The sequence below is a fragment of the Pelodiscus sinensis genome, chromosome 1 (genome assembly GCF_049634645.1).
Source record: "Pelodiscus sinensis isolate JC-2024 chromosome 1, ASM4963464v1, whole genome shotgun sequence".
Lineage (NCBI taxonomy): Eukaryota > Metazoa > Chordata > Testudines > Trionychidae > Pelodiscus > Pelodiscus sinensis.
The window spans coordinates 233,332,164-233,351,039 of record NC_134711.1 but is presented as its reverse complement, the minus strand read 5'-3'; the positions used below and the strand labels follow the sequence as shown (position 1 = coordinate 233,351,039).

The 18,876-nt window shown below is 42.9% G+C and overlaps 1 protein-coding gene across 3 annotated transcripts in view; it reads left to right on the top strand.

Moving 5' to 3' along the window:
- The window catches only part of TGFBRAP1 (transforming growth factor beta receptor associated protein 1), a 50,562-nt gene that overhangs the window by 16,697 nt on the left and 14,989 nt on the right, over positions 1-18,876 (top strand). For all 3 annotated transcript variants that reach the window (XM_075917523.1, XM_006114576.4, XM_006114575.4), the window contains exons 4-7: positions 3,033-3,187; positions 11,142-11,224; positions 15,741-16,082; positions 18,106-18,163. In XM_075917523.1, the coding sequence (XP_075773638.1) occupies positions 3,033-3,187; positions 11,142-11,224; positions 15,741-16,082; positions 18,106-18,163 (638 nt within the window). The remainder of the gene's footprint in view (positions 1-3,032; positions 3,188-11,141; positions 11,225-15,740; positions 16,083-18,105; positions 18,164-18,876) is intronic.

The window sequence follows — 18,876 nt, the reverse complement described above, 5'->3', positions numbered from 1 at the left end:
CAGAAGTATCTTTGTAGAGTTGCTGATGAACTACAGGTTCCTCATGAAGAGATTCAGGAATCCTAAAACAAACTTCTTGACATCTTCTGCTCTAGGTTTGGAAGGAGGCTCAATCTTTGTTTTTGCTCTCCTTCCCCCCCCCCCCTTACACTTCTCCCAACTCTTTGGTCCAACCAACTTCCAAAAGGGTTACACAGCAACACCCCTGGTCTATTCTTGTGGTCAAAGAGGGGTAAGCACCTACTCCTGCTGGAGGGAAAGGTGTTCTTATCTAGTCTCAAGTTCTGGATAGCCAGCTACAAAGCACTAATGGCAAAGTACAGCTTCCTGAACTACTCTCAAGTTTGCGGGATTCACTATAATCATAGTTACTGCCATTGTTAGACATTGTGTTATGGCTCTGTTCAGAATAGCATGGAGGGACCTCACCTTCAATGAGTCCATTTATTCAGTCAGAAGATGGACAGAAATCTCTGGTTCTGACTAGAAAGACTATTGAGCTACTCTCTGCTGTCTGGGGATATATACACTTATTCCCAAGAGAAAGTTCTATTGACAGTCATCTAGTCCTAGACATGAGCCATAACAGTATTCCTGACTTTCCCAATCTGTCCCTGACTTGTTTACTAAAAATAAGTGACAAAATGGGGCAGCGCCCCAGCCCTGCTGAGGAAGGAGAGAGGATGTGAATCCAACATCCATTGTGGCTGGGATCTCCAAAGTTCCCTTTGATGTTAGCAGTAGTTGGTAGTTCTGGGATCCCCTACCTGTGGGGTTGTTCATTTGGAGTTGGGGCTGAAGTGGAAAATGTCATAGGGGTGACTTCCATGACATAATCTTAGTCTTACTTATGAACTACTGTGCAAAAGGCAGAGGGTCCAAAGGACCTACTTCTCTGCACCTTCTACAATAGGCATGGCATCCCAATCTCAACCCCTAACAAAGCACTGTTTTTTGAGGGGACCTCAAAAGTTTTAAGCCACTAAAGTCAACACTGTCTGACCTTCACATGCCATTTTGAGGTTGTCTCAACCCATGGAGTGCAATAACAATAGCCATACCAAATGTTTGCATCCCTTCCTCCTCCACAGTTACCACCATTAACCTTTGGGAGCCGCTCTTAAGACTATTTCTCAAGCAAAAGGTGGACTCCCTATTAGAGTATGGAGCAATAGAACATGTCCCCTGAATACTTAGAGAGTGTCTTTTATTTGACTTATTTCCTTGTATGCAAAAAGGTCACATGGAGACATTCTCTGCAACCTCAACTGCTTCATTTGCAGACTCAAGATTCATGTAGTCATTAGGTATATATAGTTGTTTAAACAATTTATCGATAAGCCCGCGTTATCAGTTAATCCAAATGTCTACACATGCCCTCACACCCTTGCTGCCAGAGGCAGCAAGGTGGTGGGAAGCTGGTTTTTAAACCAGCTACCTGCCTTCTACAGAGGCAGCAGCTGGAGGCAACAGAGGGGAGGCGGGAGCCAGTACTTAGGAGGAGCTGGCTTAAAAGCCAGCTTCCAACAAGCACCAGATTCCGTGGAGCTGCGTGTTCCTCCCTCCCCCACACATGCTCCTGCCTTTGACAGGGAGGCAGCAGCATAGAGGGTGAGGGGGGGCAGGAGGGAGAAGGGGTGTGTGTGTGTGTGTGTGTGTGTGTGTGTGTGTGTGTGTGTGTGTGTGTGTGTGTGTGTGTGTGTGTGTGTGTGTGTGTGTGTGTGTGTGTGTGTGTGTGTGTGTGTGTGTGTGTGTGTGTGTGTGTGTGTGTGTGTGTGTGTGTGTGTGTGTGTGTGTGTGTGTGTGTGTGTGTGTGTGTGTGTGTGTGTGTGTGTGTGTGTGTGTGTGTGTGTGTGTGTGTGTGTGTGTGTGTGTGTGTGTGTGTGTGTGTGTGTGCGCGCGCGCGCGCGCGTTAGGGATGGAAAATCTAATGTAAAATGTTAACCAGTTAAACCAGAGGTGGGCAATAATTTTCACAGGGGAGCCACTTAATGAATTTTGGTATGTGGTCACAGGCCAGTACCACCCTGGAAGGGTGGGGCCTGGGGTGTAAGAGATGGGGCTGGGAACTAGCCTCCCCCCAGAGTTGTCTGAGGCTGGAAGCTTTGAAATAAAAATACAATAAAGGGCTTGTACCTCCTGGCCTCATTGCTACTGCATTGTCTGGCAGCTCTCAAGATTGCTATGGCTATTTAAAGGGCTCCCGGTCACAGCACTGCCCTGGCGTGCTGGAGTCACAAGCCTTTTAAATAGCCGCAGACAATTTAAAAGTGGCTGCCAGACAATGTGGTAGCAGTGGGGCCGAGAGCCACGAGCCCTTAAAATAACTGCAATCTCAGGGCTTGCAGTTCCAGCCCCTGCCAGGGTAGCACTGCAGCCAAGAGCCCTGAGCCATTTAAGTAGGAATCCTGTTGCCTGAGCCACCACCTGTAAATTCAGCGGCACAGACAGCAGGATATAAATAGTAAGCAGCCAGATGCAGTCCATGGGTTGGATCAAAGTGTAGGCGGGCTAGATCCAGCCCCAGGGCTGTATCTTGCCCAGCTCTGGGTTAAATTGTATGTTTAACTGGCCTGCTGTGTTGCGCTGTGGGTGCGATGGTCCCCACCAGGCTGGAGCAGCCCCATCCTTTCGTGATGACTCTGAAAAGAACCATGAATAATACTCTTTCCTGACAGATACGCAAATACAGGTTTGCAGGCTGGGGTGCAACGTTTTTCCTCTTCTGTGATATACTAAAATGTTCAGAAAATTCCTTGGGATAGAACACTTATATTTTGCCTGTGAAAATGAAGAAAATTTACTAGTTTGAGTGAACTTAAATATATTTTTGTAATTTAAAGACAAGTTTATTGGTGCAATATAAATTCTATTAAATACATTAATTCAAAGATGAGCTTCAGAATTTGAAAACAAAACTATTTTTTTATGTTTTTATTATATAGCCATGTTAATATTTAATGAAGACTCTGAAAATCAGTTTGTACTGTTCAAAATGCGTATTGACAAAAATGTTTGTTTTCTTTACTCAGGAAAAGTAATTGTAGCTACCACTAAAGATGTGTACATATTGGTGCCATTACCTCTGGAAAAACAGATTCAGGATCTTCTAACCAGCCACAGAGTGGAAGAAGCCCTAACGTTAGCAAAGGGAGCCCGAAGGAACATTCCAAAAGAGAAATTTCAGGTTTGCCATACCTTGCACATATGTAAGAATGTGTGGAAGCTGGTTTAGTGACTGAAGAGTGAGAGCTCTCACCAGAGAGAAATCTATTATCTCTTGTCCCTGGAGTCTGAGGAGATAGGTATGCGGCTAGGTGGACTCAGGGTTGAAAGCAATAATGAAGTGGTAGTGCTGAGTATTGCTGTCTGGGTGTCTCTGCTTCTCTTATCAGAGGTGTTAAAAGATGGTATATGTTCTGTCATGCTGATAAAGATGAGGTGAGATGGTCAGAGAAGGTATAGAAAGGCAAATGATGGACTGTGCTTTACTTAGGTTCTCCTGCAGGAGTGGCTGCCTCATCAAGGTGAAATCATCCCACCTTTTCAAAGAAATCAGTCGGTAGAGTAGGGATGTGAAAATGTAACAGTTTACATGGTTAACCAATGAGCCTGGGCTCATTGGTTGCAATGCACATTTACACGCGGGCCCCTCTCCCATGCTGTTGCCTGTGTCAGAGGAAGCAGCAGCATGTGGGGGCAGGCAGCTTTTAAGCTGGCTCCCTATGCGCACTGGCTCTCGGGAGCCGCCTAGCCCCCTATTTGTAACTTCTGAAAATTTCAATGGTTACACGTTTACTTGACATCCCTACTGTAGAGCATATCCTTTAAAAAACAGATCTCAAACTAGGGATATAAGTGACTAGCTGAGTCAATACTCGACTAGTCGCTTCCCCCCACCTTGCTGCTTCTGTTAGAGGCAGCAAGGGGGGAGAGCAGGAGATGGTGTGGGGGGAGCTGGCTTAAAAGCCATTTCCCCTCAGCATCATCTCTGGGGTGGGAGGGGAGGCAGAGCAGGGGACAGCAGAGGACCTGGCGCAAGCAGGAAATCATCTGTCCTGGTTTGCGCCCAGTCCCCCGTTGCATCTTTGCCTTTTAAATGTATTAAGAGCCTGGTGGTTCTTACTTCTGTGGCTCTGCCTTTTAAATGTAGGGGTAGTTCCAGGGTGGCTTGAGTGAAGACTGCTTAATCCCGGCTGGTGCTGCCCCGGGGAGCTAACCCGGGCTGTGGTTCTGGGCTCCTACTGCATTTAAACTGCAGAGCCACAGCGGGGGTAGCGAGTGCCCCCCCCCCCCATTGACTAATCAAGTAGTCAGTGGAAATTCCATCAACTACACAGTTAGCTGATTATCTGCATTTTAACATCCTTATCCCAAATGCGGGAATAAATGAAGACCCAGACGGGCAAAATTTTGTCAAGTATCTGTGCAACTATTTAATTCATTTTTAAGAATTACACAAGACATTTTGGTTTTTTGTGAGAACAGTTGAGTGGCTGTGGTTTAATTTCTTTTGCAGTTTTTAGTTTTTGAAATATTGTCACTTGTGTAACTAGATTTTAAGGCACCCAGAAGGGGTAGTGTGTTTATCTAGCCTGACATGTACATAACACAGGCGATAGAATTTGCCTGAATTATTTTCTGCTTTAAGTTTAGTAGTTGTGGTAGGACAAGAATATCCCTTTTTACTTAAAAATCCAGTGATGGAGAATCCACCACAACCCTTCATAGGTTGTTCCATTGTTAATTACCCTAACTATTAAAAAAAATACACCTTATTCTGTAGTCTGAATTTGTCTAGCATCCATTGTTATGGTTCTAATTTCTTATAAATATTGTCTCATTAACATGTAAAGTAAGATTTGTATGTATTTCGTAGATCTTGGATCAGGCAAAAGTGGCTTGCCAGGGTTAGCCCCTGGCGGGCTACCAGACAATTGGCTACTCTGAGTGTTCCCAGGCATGGCCACTTGAAGCTACCAATGGCCAGTTTGCCTTTGTCCACTGAGAGCTGGCGGAAGCAGTGGTCTAGTCTGCGCCTTTAGATGCAGGTTGGATGGAAAGCTAAGGTGACCTCATGGCAGCTCCTCACAGTGGCGGGCGGGGGGGGGGGGACTGTTTAGTGGCTCCTTGCAGGGGGACTTCGAGGGTGCAGGGCAGGGCGGCTTGTCTAGACATCTGGATAATGTATTGGGATTGATCCACTGCTTTGTCTAGTACAGTTCAGTTCAAATTAAACAAATTACAACAAAATTGCTATGGAATTAAATTTAATATGGATAAAAGCAAATATCTACAATAAACCACTTCCATTTCCCCTAAAGCAGTTAGCATGTGGACAATCAGTTACTATAGAATAGAGGTTTAAGCAACAGCTTCAAGGTAAATTACTCTGCATAGCATACATAAGTATCAATGTGGTGTGCATATATGAAAAATGATGTCCTTGTATTCCCTTTAGCTTCTCAGGGTGAGGAGGAATTTTTATAATTAACTCTTATTTCATACTTTGGAGCTTAAATTTTGTTCTTTCTGACATGGGGTGTTGAGAGTATAAAGAAGGCTACATCTGTCCTCTCACTAAGAAATACTTTCTTAATCTGTTGCATTTTATTCAGTTCTGGGTAAGGGCATTGAGTCAAGAAAAAGATTTTACTGTTTATACAGAGTATTTTTGTAACCGCTTTAAAGGTCTTGTTTTATTTAGAATAGGCAGATGTTTCCACAATGACAGAACAATATCATAATACACAAGCTTAAGTGCATTTATGTTAAATTCATCATTGCAGACCAATTTCTATGAAAAGGGAAAGGAAACAAGCAACTGTATGCAATTGCAATTGTATTTCTTCTAAATAGTTTAAAAGTCTTTAACATGTAGTCTAACAGAAATTTGTCATGAAAATAGGGAATATCATCCACTGGAATAACTTTACTGAAGCCAAAAGAGATTATTCCAGCCCATCAGACTTAGTAAGATAAGTGGTCATCATCAATAGACTTTTTCTTGTGAATTTAAGACACATTTTTCCACACAACCCTTCCCCTCCAAACAACCAACCTTACCTACCTTCTGGCTCCATCATCCTCAGGTAATACAGCTGTCAAATCACCCAAAGCTGTGGTAAATACTGTGTGATAGCTGCTGTTTCAGAACTTAAAATAGAGGTATAACAGCAGCTTGTGCATGCTTAAAAAAGAGAGCCAAGATGGTGATATTGAACCAGGGCTCATATTTGCTTTCTATGTTGGTAGGTTTCTCCTTGGATGTTCTAAAGCAGCGGTTCTCAAACTTTCTGGGCTCTGGAGCCCTTTACATGCGTAAAAATTTATGTGGAGCCCCAGCGGTTCACTGATTATATGTGTTGTACCTATTGATGTTTCCAGTTTGTCAACCTCGCGGAGCCCCTGGAGTTGTCTTGCGGAGCTCTGGGGCTCCGTGGAACACAGTTTAAGAAACACTGTTCTAAAGAATGTGTTTCTCATTAGAAATTATTTTTTGAAACATTTAATTTGAGAGATGATGTGGATCCAATCTGCATAGCAATGACCAGAACCAATATGCACTTCCATTCTTTTTTGGCATATACAATTTTGCTTCAAGAACAACTTCAGGAAGAATCTTTATCTACTTGCTAATCAGATTTTATTGGTCAACCACTCTTTTTAATCCACATACTCAGATTTCTAACTCTGGTGTTACTCTGCTACTCCTAAATTCTAATTATAAATGTTTTTCGTTGTTTGAATATTTTTTCCAAACTCTCAATTTCATTTTAAGCTAATTATCTTCATAATTCTTAGTTTTCTGAAAGAGCTCAAAGAACTTCTGTGTTTATAAGTCTGAAGACCAGCTTGATACATTAACTTAATGCTTTTAATGTCAATAAGATCAGCTGTCCGGAAGGAGTAACTTCTCCCCAGAACTGATTCCTCAGGAAAACATACATGATTAGATGAGGCTGGGATAACAGAAGTGGGGGTTTCTACCTATTTGTGAGGTATTTTAGTCTTAATTAAAAAAAAAAAAAACAAACATGTGCAATGAGGGAAGTTTTAGAAGCAGGAGACTCTCCAATGGCCTTGATCCAAATAGATACAGGAAGAACACATACCAGCAAAGTCTAATGATGAAAATAAAAATTAGTTGAAAGCACAGGTAAATGGGAATCAGTCTGTAAAGATGCCACACTCCTCATTCAGTAACTATGAAAATGTAGAAAGTCACCTTGGAGCAGCTGGCTTCAACAGTCTAGCCTTCTGAAAACATTATCAAAGAGCTGATGTTTAGAAGCAGCAGAAACCTTTCCCTCTTTGCTTCTCTCTCATTACCACAAAGTACCTGTTTAAGTTTCCTTTCACAGCAGGGCCTCTTCTGTAAGTGTGTAGGAAAGTTCAGTGTAAAAGGAGTGTTTTCCTCTTCCTTTTATTAGGGATGTTAAATTTAGATTAATTAACTAATTGAATAGTCTGTAAGGGCTTCTCCGCCTAGGAACTGGCTCTAGCACTCAGAAGGCAGGATAAGGGATGCCCGGAAGGTAGGTAGCTGTGGGGGTTTCCGGAGTGGCCTAGAAGATAGGGCATTCACCTGGGAACCCCAGGGTGGTGGGCTTGAGCCCCAACCCTTCTCTCCTCCCCCCCAGGAGCAGCCAACACAGGCTGTCCCTGAGCAGGAACTGGCTCTAGCACTCAGAAGACAGGATAAGGGCAGCCCCAGTTCAAAAGCACAAGCCACACAGGATTCCCTCTCTGGCCTCCTGCTCTCGGCAGGACTTCCTTTTGAAATGTACAAGAGCCCCACCAGAGCTCTTATACATTTCAAAAGGGACTCTCAGCAGATGTGGCGGGAGCAGAGACTGTTTCAGTTCCTACTCATACCATTTCCCACTGTGCCTCTACCTCCCCTAACCCCCCTTGGAGATGGCGCTGAGGGGAACCAGCTTTTAAGCTAGCTCCCCCCATCACCAGCTCCTGCTCCCCCACCCCCCTTGCTGCATCACTAGTCAATTATCCTATAAGCCAGGGTGGCCAACCACTTAGAGATGAAGAACCAAAATAGTAGTGGATAGAGTGCAAAGAGCCACGTATTATCTATTTATATATCTATATATAGAAAGATAGATAGATATAGTATACAAAATGTAGTGATAAAAATAACATTACTGGACATTTCAGGCAAAAGCCAATAAAGTCTCTAGTCACTTACAAAATCAGTCAGTCCACAGATTATCAGAGAGCTTGACAAGGAACAAACATCAAATTAAAAAAAACCTTTAAAAATACAGTAATATTCTCTCTCACACACAAAAAAGCATCCCCACCATGTATTTTAAATTTAACACTACTGCCCTATTATGTCCTATGAGGTTTTTTTTTTAATTTAAAACTGAACTGAGAAGTAAATTAGCACAGTTTGAAGTGCCTGTTTCACTCCAGCTGGTTGAAATCTGGTATGGTTTCCTCAATTTTTTTTCTTATGAAGATTGTGGCTTTTTTATAGTTCTAAAAATTCAGGTGTGTCCCAGACTGCAAATATGAGAGGTTCAAAAACAAGGGAGAGACTCTTATCTCCGAATAATTGCTTCAGCCTGGCAAGCAATAGCCTTTGAATTTTCTTTAAACAAACGCAGTGTAAACCAGGTACATGCTGATTCTTTTTTTTTTTTTTTTTTTTTTTTTGCTCTGGAATTTAAATGACATCTGTGTGGGCTACCTTATTCTGCATCCACGAAGACTTTGAGTTTAAGATGCTTCAGCCCCTCCCTCTCCCTCACGCTCTAACCCAATCCCCTTCCCCAGAGCCAGGCAATACCCCTTCTTTCCCCCCCAGAGCCAGGCACCTCCAGTCCCCTTGCTGTAACCCAAACCCACTTCTCTTCCCCCCCACACACGCCCCCAGCTCTAACCTAATGCCTGGTCCTGGAGCCGTCGCCACACACTTCTCCCTCCAGGCGCTTGGGCACGTGCACAGAGCAAGCCGGCCATGAGCAGCTGCTGGGGCACCTTGCACAGAGAAGCCCACCTAAGCAGGACAGGTACGCGGCTCAGAACCAGCAGGAGCCACCTTTTTTTTTTTTTTATCAGAGCTGCATGTTGGCCACCCCTGCAATAAGCTTATGCTTATCAGTAGCCGACTAGTTGCTTACATCCCTATCTTTTATAAAACTTTTACTAGAAATATTAACAAATTTTGTGTTAGGTGTGTATTCTTACCCTGTAGAATACCCAGTGTTCATTTTCTTAGCTTGCTAAATATTATTTCGGCATTTTGATCTTTCTCTCAGTGCTTTGAATTTTAAGCACACAAGACAAATATTTTTGCTTTCAAACGTGGTTTGTCCAACATTTTGTCTTAGCCTTACTGTCCAATTCCACCTTGCACTTTTAAGAAAGAGGCTAAATTAATTTTGGCCATTTTATGTTGGCAAGAGATCAAGGAAATCTGTTTGTAGGACCCCCTGCCCGCCACTGTAGGTGGACAGAGAAGAGGCAGATAGCCACTTGTTTCAAGGACCACACTTTAGGAGCTGGCACCCTCTATTTAAAATACATTTTCCCTCTTTGCTTGTGGGTGTTCTTCCTGTGTTTTAGTGATAATAGGCATATTGCCCAAAGACAGCATTTAAGCAAGTCTTGGGAAAGCAAGTGATACTTTCTACCATTATGGAAATCAGGGGATGTTCTTCAATATAAACGTTCACCCAGTTTAAAAAAGTCTAGCAAATTGCACTTGATACATGACTATAAAACATGTTTTACTAAAACACTCAAATACAACATTCATTTGGGGAATTTTTCTGGTGCACTTCCATTTGCCTGAATAAGTTTTCATATATCTAGCACACTTAATTTTAAAATTATGTTTTTCTATATTCCAGTTTCCCTCCAAATGTAATGACACGCACATTGAGAGGTATTTTTTATTACTAAATAAGAAATGCATCATCCACCGTTGTCTATCATAAATGCTAAAACTTAAGAATTTGAATACACATGTTTTAAGCATATAGCTACTTAAATAATTCATAGGGGTATTATACCTGGTTGATGAGCAAAAACCACCACATCTGGTTGTAAATTGACTGTGATAATGGTTATATCAACCAATGAGAGTAAATCTTACTTTAGGAAATAACTTAAAAGTTGCACATACAAAATACAGCTAGTGTCAGTGTAAATCAGGTGTCCAGTCCACCCTGTGTTAGGTCTCCAATTCTTGTGCAGTATCTTTCTGCGTTCAGTGCATTACTTGAGAAATACTACAGTTTTTCTGGGTACTTCAGTTGAAAATTGGCGCTGTTAGCAATGTGTGACAGCTTTCATAACACTGTTTAGAGCTGTGAGTAGTGCATAGATCAATGAAGCTGACAGATTATCGCAACTGTAGATGATTCTGGAAGCAAGAGGAACCAGTGTCATGTGACTACCAGCAGGTGTTGCACACTGCAGTTTCAAAAATATACTTCTCTGTGTTATCAGTAATACAGATACTTCTTTTAATATAGGGAGTATCTAATGATCACTAAATCAACATTTAGCTTAAAATATACTGGTTGTTTCATCTCTGCTTTTATAGATGGGGGATAGGTTCATTAAATTAATATGGCTTCTATGTTGGTAAGTGTGCATGCAAAGTATGTAAAAAATCTTGAACATAAAACTTCAAGAGGGAAATTACAATACAAATAGTAGAAAAGCCTTAGCATTGTAGCACTTTATAGCCATCATGAAGTCTGGCTCTTCCTAGCTGCCTGCTTGTACTCTTCTTCTCCCGATTTTGAAATATCATATTCTCTGACTTGTCCTGAAACTTTAGAGTCTGATGTCAAATGATGCAGTGAGCTGTTAAATTTGTCAATCTGGATTTGTGTTCAGGAGTCTTGACAGTAAAATTGTTTTAAGTGTTTCGAATCTTCTTTAAGTAAGATGTTTCATGTATGGAGCATTTTCAAAATTCTTTGTTACTGAGTAAACCTGATTTAAAATGCAAAAGCTGTGGGTTTTATATAATATGCAGTTATTTAGAAGCATACTTCGAGATCATACACTGAATGCTATGTCAAGTATATAACTGTGGAAGCAATGACAGTGTAAACATTTCCATTTAAAAAACCCTAACAACCTTTTCCCTCATTTTTCAGGTAATGTACAAACGAATCTTGCAGCAAGCAGGTTTTATACACTTTGCACAGCTTCAGTTCCTAGAAGCAAAAGAACTCTTCAGGTAATTTTGTGTGTTGACAGAATGAAAAACACTCATGTTAATAGTCTTTTAAAACAAGGTTACATGCTTGAATTTAAAGGCTTTTCATAGAAATATTTTACGATGCAAGTGTAAAACTGCTGTGATTATAAATGGCAATAGCTGAAGAAGCCAAAATAACTTGGAAACAGCTTTATGACCAGATGACAGATAATCCATAATGTGGTGTGTTTATATTTTTATATCATACATATAATTGGCATAAAGTACTAGGGCCCTGTTTCTGTTCTCTAATCACACTGTGCCCATATGGAGACCCACTGATTTCATACCTCTGCAGATCAGTTTCCAAGATCAGGTTTGATTTTTTGTTCGCTTTCTACTGGGCTGTGAACCACTGGCTGAGGTGAGGGCAAAAGGGTGTTGGGTGTGAGTGTGGTGGGGTCATTGGGCAAGAGGGTGTTGGCATGGGCTGTAGGGGTTAGAGGTTAAAGGGTCACAGGGCGTAGAGGTGGGGATCAAAGGGTGTTAGGCACTGGGGAGCAAGGGGCTGGGTTGAAGCTAGGGGTGAAGCGGGGAGAGCTGGAGCTGAGGGAGGGCAGGAGTTAGAGATCAAAGGGCAGGAGGAGGTGGGTTGCAGTGGGTCAGTGGTTATGGAGCCAAGTGCGGCGCAGCTTGTGCTGCTGTCTCGGGGGCAGCAGATATGAGGGTTTCTGAGCGGGGTCGGGGGCCTCAGAGCTTATGGAACAGGCACTTGCGGGGTCAATGGAGTAGGATCAGGGTTTGGCACAACAGGCAGTCATGGAGTTTGTGGATCAAGGGGCACTGGGAGTAGTGGGGCAAGATCAGTTTGTTGAGCCAAGAAAAAAGACACAGAGTTGTTAAGCAAAAAAGAAAAAACAAACAAACCACCATCCCCCCCTTTAAAAACTGCATGGTGAGGCTTTTTGGCCCTAACAGACTGCCAGTGGCCACCCGCCATCTTGCCTCCCTGCACCAGGCCGGACAGCTCCCCGGTAAGCACTAGGGTTGCCAGGCTGCCTCCGTATTGAGCTGGTCAGCCTGGGATTTTCGCCTTCTGGCTGGGAAAAAATCAGAAAGTACCGGACATTTTAGGTATCTGGTATTTTCTGAAATTTTTTACCAGACGGGAGGCGAAAATAACTGACTGTCTGGTACAGTACCCGACACCTGGCAACCCTACTCAGCAGGGCAAGGGATGGAAAATGGCATCCCCTAATAAAATTTGATACTGCAGGAAAATGGCATCTCCCATACTGAGCTAACCTAAATGTAGCAGCAGATGAGAAGACTAAGGCCAAACACTTGCCAAACCCCATCCTGAGATAGGAATTCACTCCCCTTTCCGTTGTAGACGGAAAGAAGCATCCAAACCAAAAGCAGACCTTCCCAACTCCAGATAGTACCTCAAAGGCAATATAGACCCAATAGGGAGAAAATCTCCTTTTGTTCATCCACATCACAGAAATACCAAAAAAGGTGTCAGTTAAGTAATTGGAAAAACACGTACCTGGCATCAGAAGCAGAGATGATTGCAATATATGAACTTTGCTATGGCAGCAAAAAACTCTGAACCTGGCCTGATTTTTAATGTAGGAGATGGACTGTTCCTCACAAGAAGGGTTCTTTTGCTTTTATATCCAAAAAACATTCCAGCTCCTTGTCGTGTTTAATAGGACTGCTAAATGTGTGCATGGGTGATGTAGGGATGGAGTGGGGCTTTCTGGTTTCTTATGCCATAGTCATAATTCCACATCAGGTTTCCAGAAACTTCTACTGAAGTTTGGAACTGCACACAATTATGCTTGCAAGATTAGGTGCTGGTAGTTTAAGGTAGTTTAGACCTACACTAAGAGTAATAGGAAGTGAGAATTTAACCAGGAGGTACACTGATTCAGCAGATGCATCATCAACTCATTATGTCTGAATCGGGACATCTTCAAAGTCATCTCATGGAAGTATGGTTTCCCAGCAGTTGATCTGTTTGCCAGTCACAAGAATGGAAAGCTGTACTTCATTATGGAAGCAGATTTCAGGCATCCGGAGGTGGACACTCTTGGTTGAAGGGCTTGCTTTATGCACTCACACTGTGATGGTTGTAGAACTGCTATAGCGCAATCTATGAATAAACTGTTACATTGTGACTTAGTGAAGTTGAAACTCTATCTGATAGAAGCAGCGGGAGGGTGGGGGTGCGGAAGCTACTAGTCGACTATCTGATGAGCATTTGCTTATCGGATAGCTGACTAGTCATTAACATCTCTAGTCTGACAGAGAGGATAGGGTCAGCCAGTATCAGCATGGTGGAAGCTCCCTAACAATCCCTCTCCACCAGTCTTCCCTCTAAGATTTCCCATCTGTGAGCGGAGTGAGTTTTGTGCATCACATTGACATGTGCTCTTATTTGGATGTGTAGAACCCAACAGTTAATCACATGCACACATTTAAATTGTTATATAAGAAAAAATAATAAACCAAGGTATAATTAACAAAGTGTGTGACCCTGTGGTACAGGAATCGGGGCAGGAGGTGGGAGGTAAAGGGGGCAGGATTCAGGGCAAGGGGGAGCTCAGAAGGGGGAGCTGAGTGGTTGGGCAGGTGGCAGCTCCTCCCTGGTGGGAGGCTGGAGCTGGGCTGCCCATTCCTCCAGTGGTTTCTTGCAGAGGATGGGCTCAGGTCTGGGTTGCCCAGCCCCCCAGGAAGTTGCTTGCTGTGGGGGAAGGCAGAAATGAACGCTGCCAGACCCCTGGTCAGCTATTTATGGGAGGAAGGGCTGGGGCTGGGTTGCCCAGCTCCCTCGATGCATAGACCAAATAGCTCCCTGGCCACGCGTCTCTGGCCCTGGCTCCGGTCCTGGCCGCCCAAGCAGCTGCCCCCAGCTACATGGCACTGCCAGCTGGGCCATGGCATCCTGCCTATCATAACTGGAACCAGAGCCAGTGAGGCTGCCCCAGCAGGGACAGCATCACCATGCCTTGGCTCCAGCCAGAGCAAACGGGCAGGGCAGCCTGCTTGCTGTCATGTGGCACCACCAGACTTCAGCTGCCACCACTACCACCACTCACCTTCTAGTCCAGCAGGAAGGTGGGTGCCTCTGCGCAGCTCTGCAGGAGAGCTGCACGGACCTAACATTTGTTGTGCATGGCCACACAGGTGCACAGCTTAGAGGGAACCCTGCTCTCCACCCCAACCTCCCTGTTCCATGCTTCTCCTGTCTGCACCCAACAACCCTCCCAATTCAAACATCCAGGCACTTTCCCAGCAATTGCTTCCTTTTTCCCTTAGTTCCTCCATTACCCTGACTTCCTCAATCCTTTGCACTGCTTGAAGGGTGCAGAAAATACATTTCTATATTTTAGTTACATTTAGGATGAGACTTAGCAGACACTGTTCTTTCTGAATATTATTTCCATCTCGAAGGCTAATATTAACTCTGTTCTGTCCTGTAGAGTGCTTGCAAATGTAGAAAACTAAACAAAAGAGGTCCAGTCATTCTTCCACTGTGGTTGCAGCTCTAATTCACTTCAGTTGAATCCTCAACATTTAGTGTAGCCTTCTTGGACTTTCTGGATTTGCTTTGTGAATATTAGGTCTTTTAAAAACTTGGGGCCAAATCTGACTAGTAGCTCAGGCATTGAACAGTACAAGACAGACAGATGTTTTAGACATCCTTGGTTACAGGATATGTGCTTAAAAGTCTTCTAGCCAGGCTTTTTAACTAAAAATATTTTCAGCCTTGGCGAAAGGAGCATCTCCAAGAAAAGAAAAGCTGCTGTTAGCATAGGCAATGCTCTTTAAACATTGATCATTCATTCATTGTAACTCAGGTGGATTTTAACACTCTAGGGATCTGAGCTTTACAATCTGCCATACACAACTTATTGTTGCATATGTATAAATAGTTGTTCATTTAATCAACCTTTTGTTTTCTTGGCATTTATTGTATGTTAGCAACACCCTCTCTAGCCCACATACAACATTTCTTCTAAGGCAGAATTCTCCCTGAGATTCTTTTTGAAGAATTTAGTTCTGGGAGAACCATCTCGGGGGGACAAGTCATCTTTATCTACAGAGCACATACAGAGCCTCAGCCCAGTGTGAGAGGATAGTTCAGTGCATTCAGTCCTTAGTCTGAGACCAGCACAAATAATATAAATCAATAGTCCCCTAAAAGCTGCACTGGGACCACAACTAATTTCACATGGGCTATAGCTGTTAGATGTTAATTTGTCAGCACTGAGCTCCTCTGTCACCCTTAATGAAATTCTCATGCCTTGGGGCACATATAAGGAATAACCCAAGAGTTCTTCTGTAGAACTAGAAACATCCCCAGACTTGTTCCTGGCAAAGTGTCTTTGTACTAAAATTAATCAAAACTTTAAAAATGGACACTTTAATAGTGTACTTCCACTCAAAAGCATGTGTGCACACAACCTCCGTATGTTTGGGTTTATTTGTGCCTATGTATACTTTTTCTTTCTTTTTTGCTTCATTTAGTTTGACACTGTAATTGCAGAAGCGGCCAGCTTGATGTCCGGGAGCTGATTTCTCTCTACCCCTTCCTGTTGCCTACTTCCTCTTCATTCATACGGTCTCATCCGCCTCTTCATGAATATGCTGATTTAAACCAGCTGACCCACGGGGACCAGGAAAAGATGACTAAGTGCAAACGATTCCTCATGAGTTATTTGAATGAAGTCCGCAGCACTGAAGTTGCAAATGGCTACAAGGAAGACATCGATACAGCTTTGCTCAAGCTATATGCAGAGGCTAATCATGAAAGCCTTCTGGATCTACTGGTCTCGGAGAACTTCTGTCTTCTAACTGATAGTGCTGCTTGGCTGGAGAAACACAAAAAGTGAGATTTTTTTTTTCATTAATTAATTAATCACCAGCTCGAAGGTGGGAGTGGGGAAAAATGTTTTGTTTAGGTCTGTACACTTGCAATCACTTACAGATTTGAACCCATTTCTCTAAATGCCCTAGTCAGGCTAGATTCAGTTTAGTTTGTGGTATTGGTGTGTGCACAAATGGCAAAAGAGCCTGTTTTAAGAGATGCAATTCAATCCCATCCAGACATTCCAGTCCAAATGTGAGGTATATTGGCAAAGCTGGACATACAGAGCTTCCCTGAACCAGCATAAAATTGCAGGCTTGGAAGTACAATTTGAACTTTCTTTTCATGATTAATGAGTTTGAAAATGAAAACTTTAGGCTAGGAAGGGGAAATTCCCTTATGGGTAGGAAAGTGTTTGCTTGCCTGATCCCTAGGTATTTTCAGGCTTAAAGTAACTCAACTGTCATTTTATAATTTTGTAGTAGTACTTAAAACTAGGTGACTGGCATAGCATTGTACAAATGATAGGTTACTGGTATTGTCTCCCTTTTAATTTGTCAGTCTCAAATCAAAAAAGTGGAACAATAAGAACAAAATTCTTCCTTGTTTTTGAGATGTCTTGTGCTGGGACAAGCAAAACCATACACATGAGCAGAACTACATTTAAGTTGAATTCTAATTAAATCTAGAGGTAATCTATTTAGTAGTTAACTTTAAAACTACTAATTTATTCATAGGCCAGAAACTGCACATTTGAATTAGGGAAAAATATCAGATTTCACATCACTGCACTGAGAAAAGGAGAATAGTTATGAATAGGGCCTTACCAAATTCATGGGCCATGAAAAAATGTCTCAGACTGGGAAATCTAGTCTCTCTTGTCTACTTTTACCCTGTACTATACAGATTTCAGAGGAGACCGGTGTTTCTCAAATTGGGGGTCTGGACCCAAAAAGAAGCTTTGAGGGTGGAGTGGGGGTTGCAAATATGTTTTATGGGGCTCACAGTACTGCCACCCTTAGATCTGCACTGGGTTGGAGTTGGGTGAGCAGAGAGTGATAGCTGTTGGCTGGCTTCCCAGCTCTCAAGGTAGCTCAGAAGTAAGGATAGCACAACCTACCTTATAATAATCTTGTAATCCTCCAGTTCCCCAACTCCTTTTTTGGATAAGAACCCCTACAATTACAACACCATGGCATTTCAGATTTTTTGTGTGTGTGTGTGTGTGTGTGTGTGTGTGTGTGTGTGTGTGTGTGTGTGTGTGTGTGTGTGTGTGTGTGTGTGTGTGTGTGTGTGTGTGTGTGTGTGTGTGTGTGTGTGTGTGTGTGTGTCTCTCAATTTTTTCCTACTGTACAACAGTGACGTTGTCACACTCTCTAGTCATGAAAGCCCCATCTCCTGTGCCAGGGGTCAGCAACTTATAGCTCCTGAGCCAAATAAGGCTTTTTTTGCAGCTCCAGCTCAGCCTCCTGCCCCTCCCACCCGCTCCCCGCACTGGTGCTCCAGCCTTGCATTCCCTCTCCCCTGTGAGGTTGAAGCAGCAGCTTCTGGAGGCAGGTGGGGGGGAGAAACTGAGAGAAAACCCCGAGGCTCTACATTGGATCTTGCTTGTGGGGAAGAAGTGGAACTAGAAGTAGCTGCGCGTGCTGCTGCTGCTTCTTTTCCCCCTTCCCCAGCTGTGGGATAGCAGTGCAGGGGGACGCTTACTGGAGGCTTTTCCCACTGTTCCTACTGGCTGGAATCTGGCCAGAGCTATGGTGCTAGAAGTTGTGCAAAAGCAAGTAAGTAGCCCCCAGACTGAGACCCCACACCTCCGCCCCTCTCTCTCTTGCTGCCCTTCCAAGACATCACACCCCTATCCCCCTCAAACACCCTCTCTGCTAAGACCCTGCACCCTCACTGACTGCCCTGCTGAGATCCTGCATCCCCAGCCCCCTCACTGCTCTTTGTCCTTTGCTATTTGTACCATATATAAACTGATGAAGATGATCTAGGAACTGAAATGTTTATAGTTTTTTTTTTTGTTTTTTTTTTTTTAATACAGGTATTTTGCACTTGGACTCCTGTATCACTACAATGGTCAAGATGGTGCAGCACTTCAGGTTAGAATGACAACTTGATATTTAATCGAGATGGTATAATAAAACTTTTGTTAGTTCCTTCATACCTACCCTGAAAGTGCGTTTAGGTAATTTCTGATTTCAAGATTGACATATCCACAGCAAGATGAACTTTCTCTTAAAGCCTAAGAAGTTAGAGAATTACAAAGCCATGTAAATTGTTTTTTTAAATCCCATCTTTTCAGGCAACTTTTATACCATAATAATTCTTAGCTAGGGTCAAAATAGCTTAAGGGACATAACTCCCAAGTGTGTTTGTACACACCCTGGTTACTTTTGTGATCGCATCTGTGCATCTTCAGATAGAGGCATCAAAATGTTCTTAGTCTGACAGGAACAACTCGTACCGAATAACTATCTTGATTATTTCTTTAGAAGATGGTCCCCTCAGTAGATTGTAAAGATGTCTTAAGTAGCTTGCTTTCTTTTTTGTTAGGCTATGGTTGTTTCCTAGATTTATTTAAATCTTGACTTGCAATATATTTGACTAAGTAAATGAGGAAGGTAGTCACCTGAGTGATCCTAGGCAGAAAAGCTGCCTTCAGATATGCTGTGGTGCTTAATTGTGCATCAACAAAGACTGTTCCATTATTTCACAGACATATATATTCATTACAATTTTTTTCCTTTGTTCTGGTATTTGTTGTAAAAGTTTAATCCCTTCTTCAGGGTCTTAAACAAAACCTGTTAAAGCT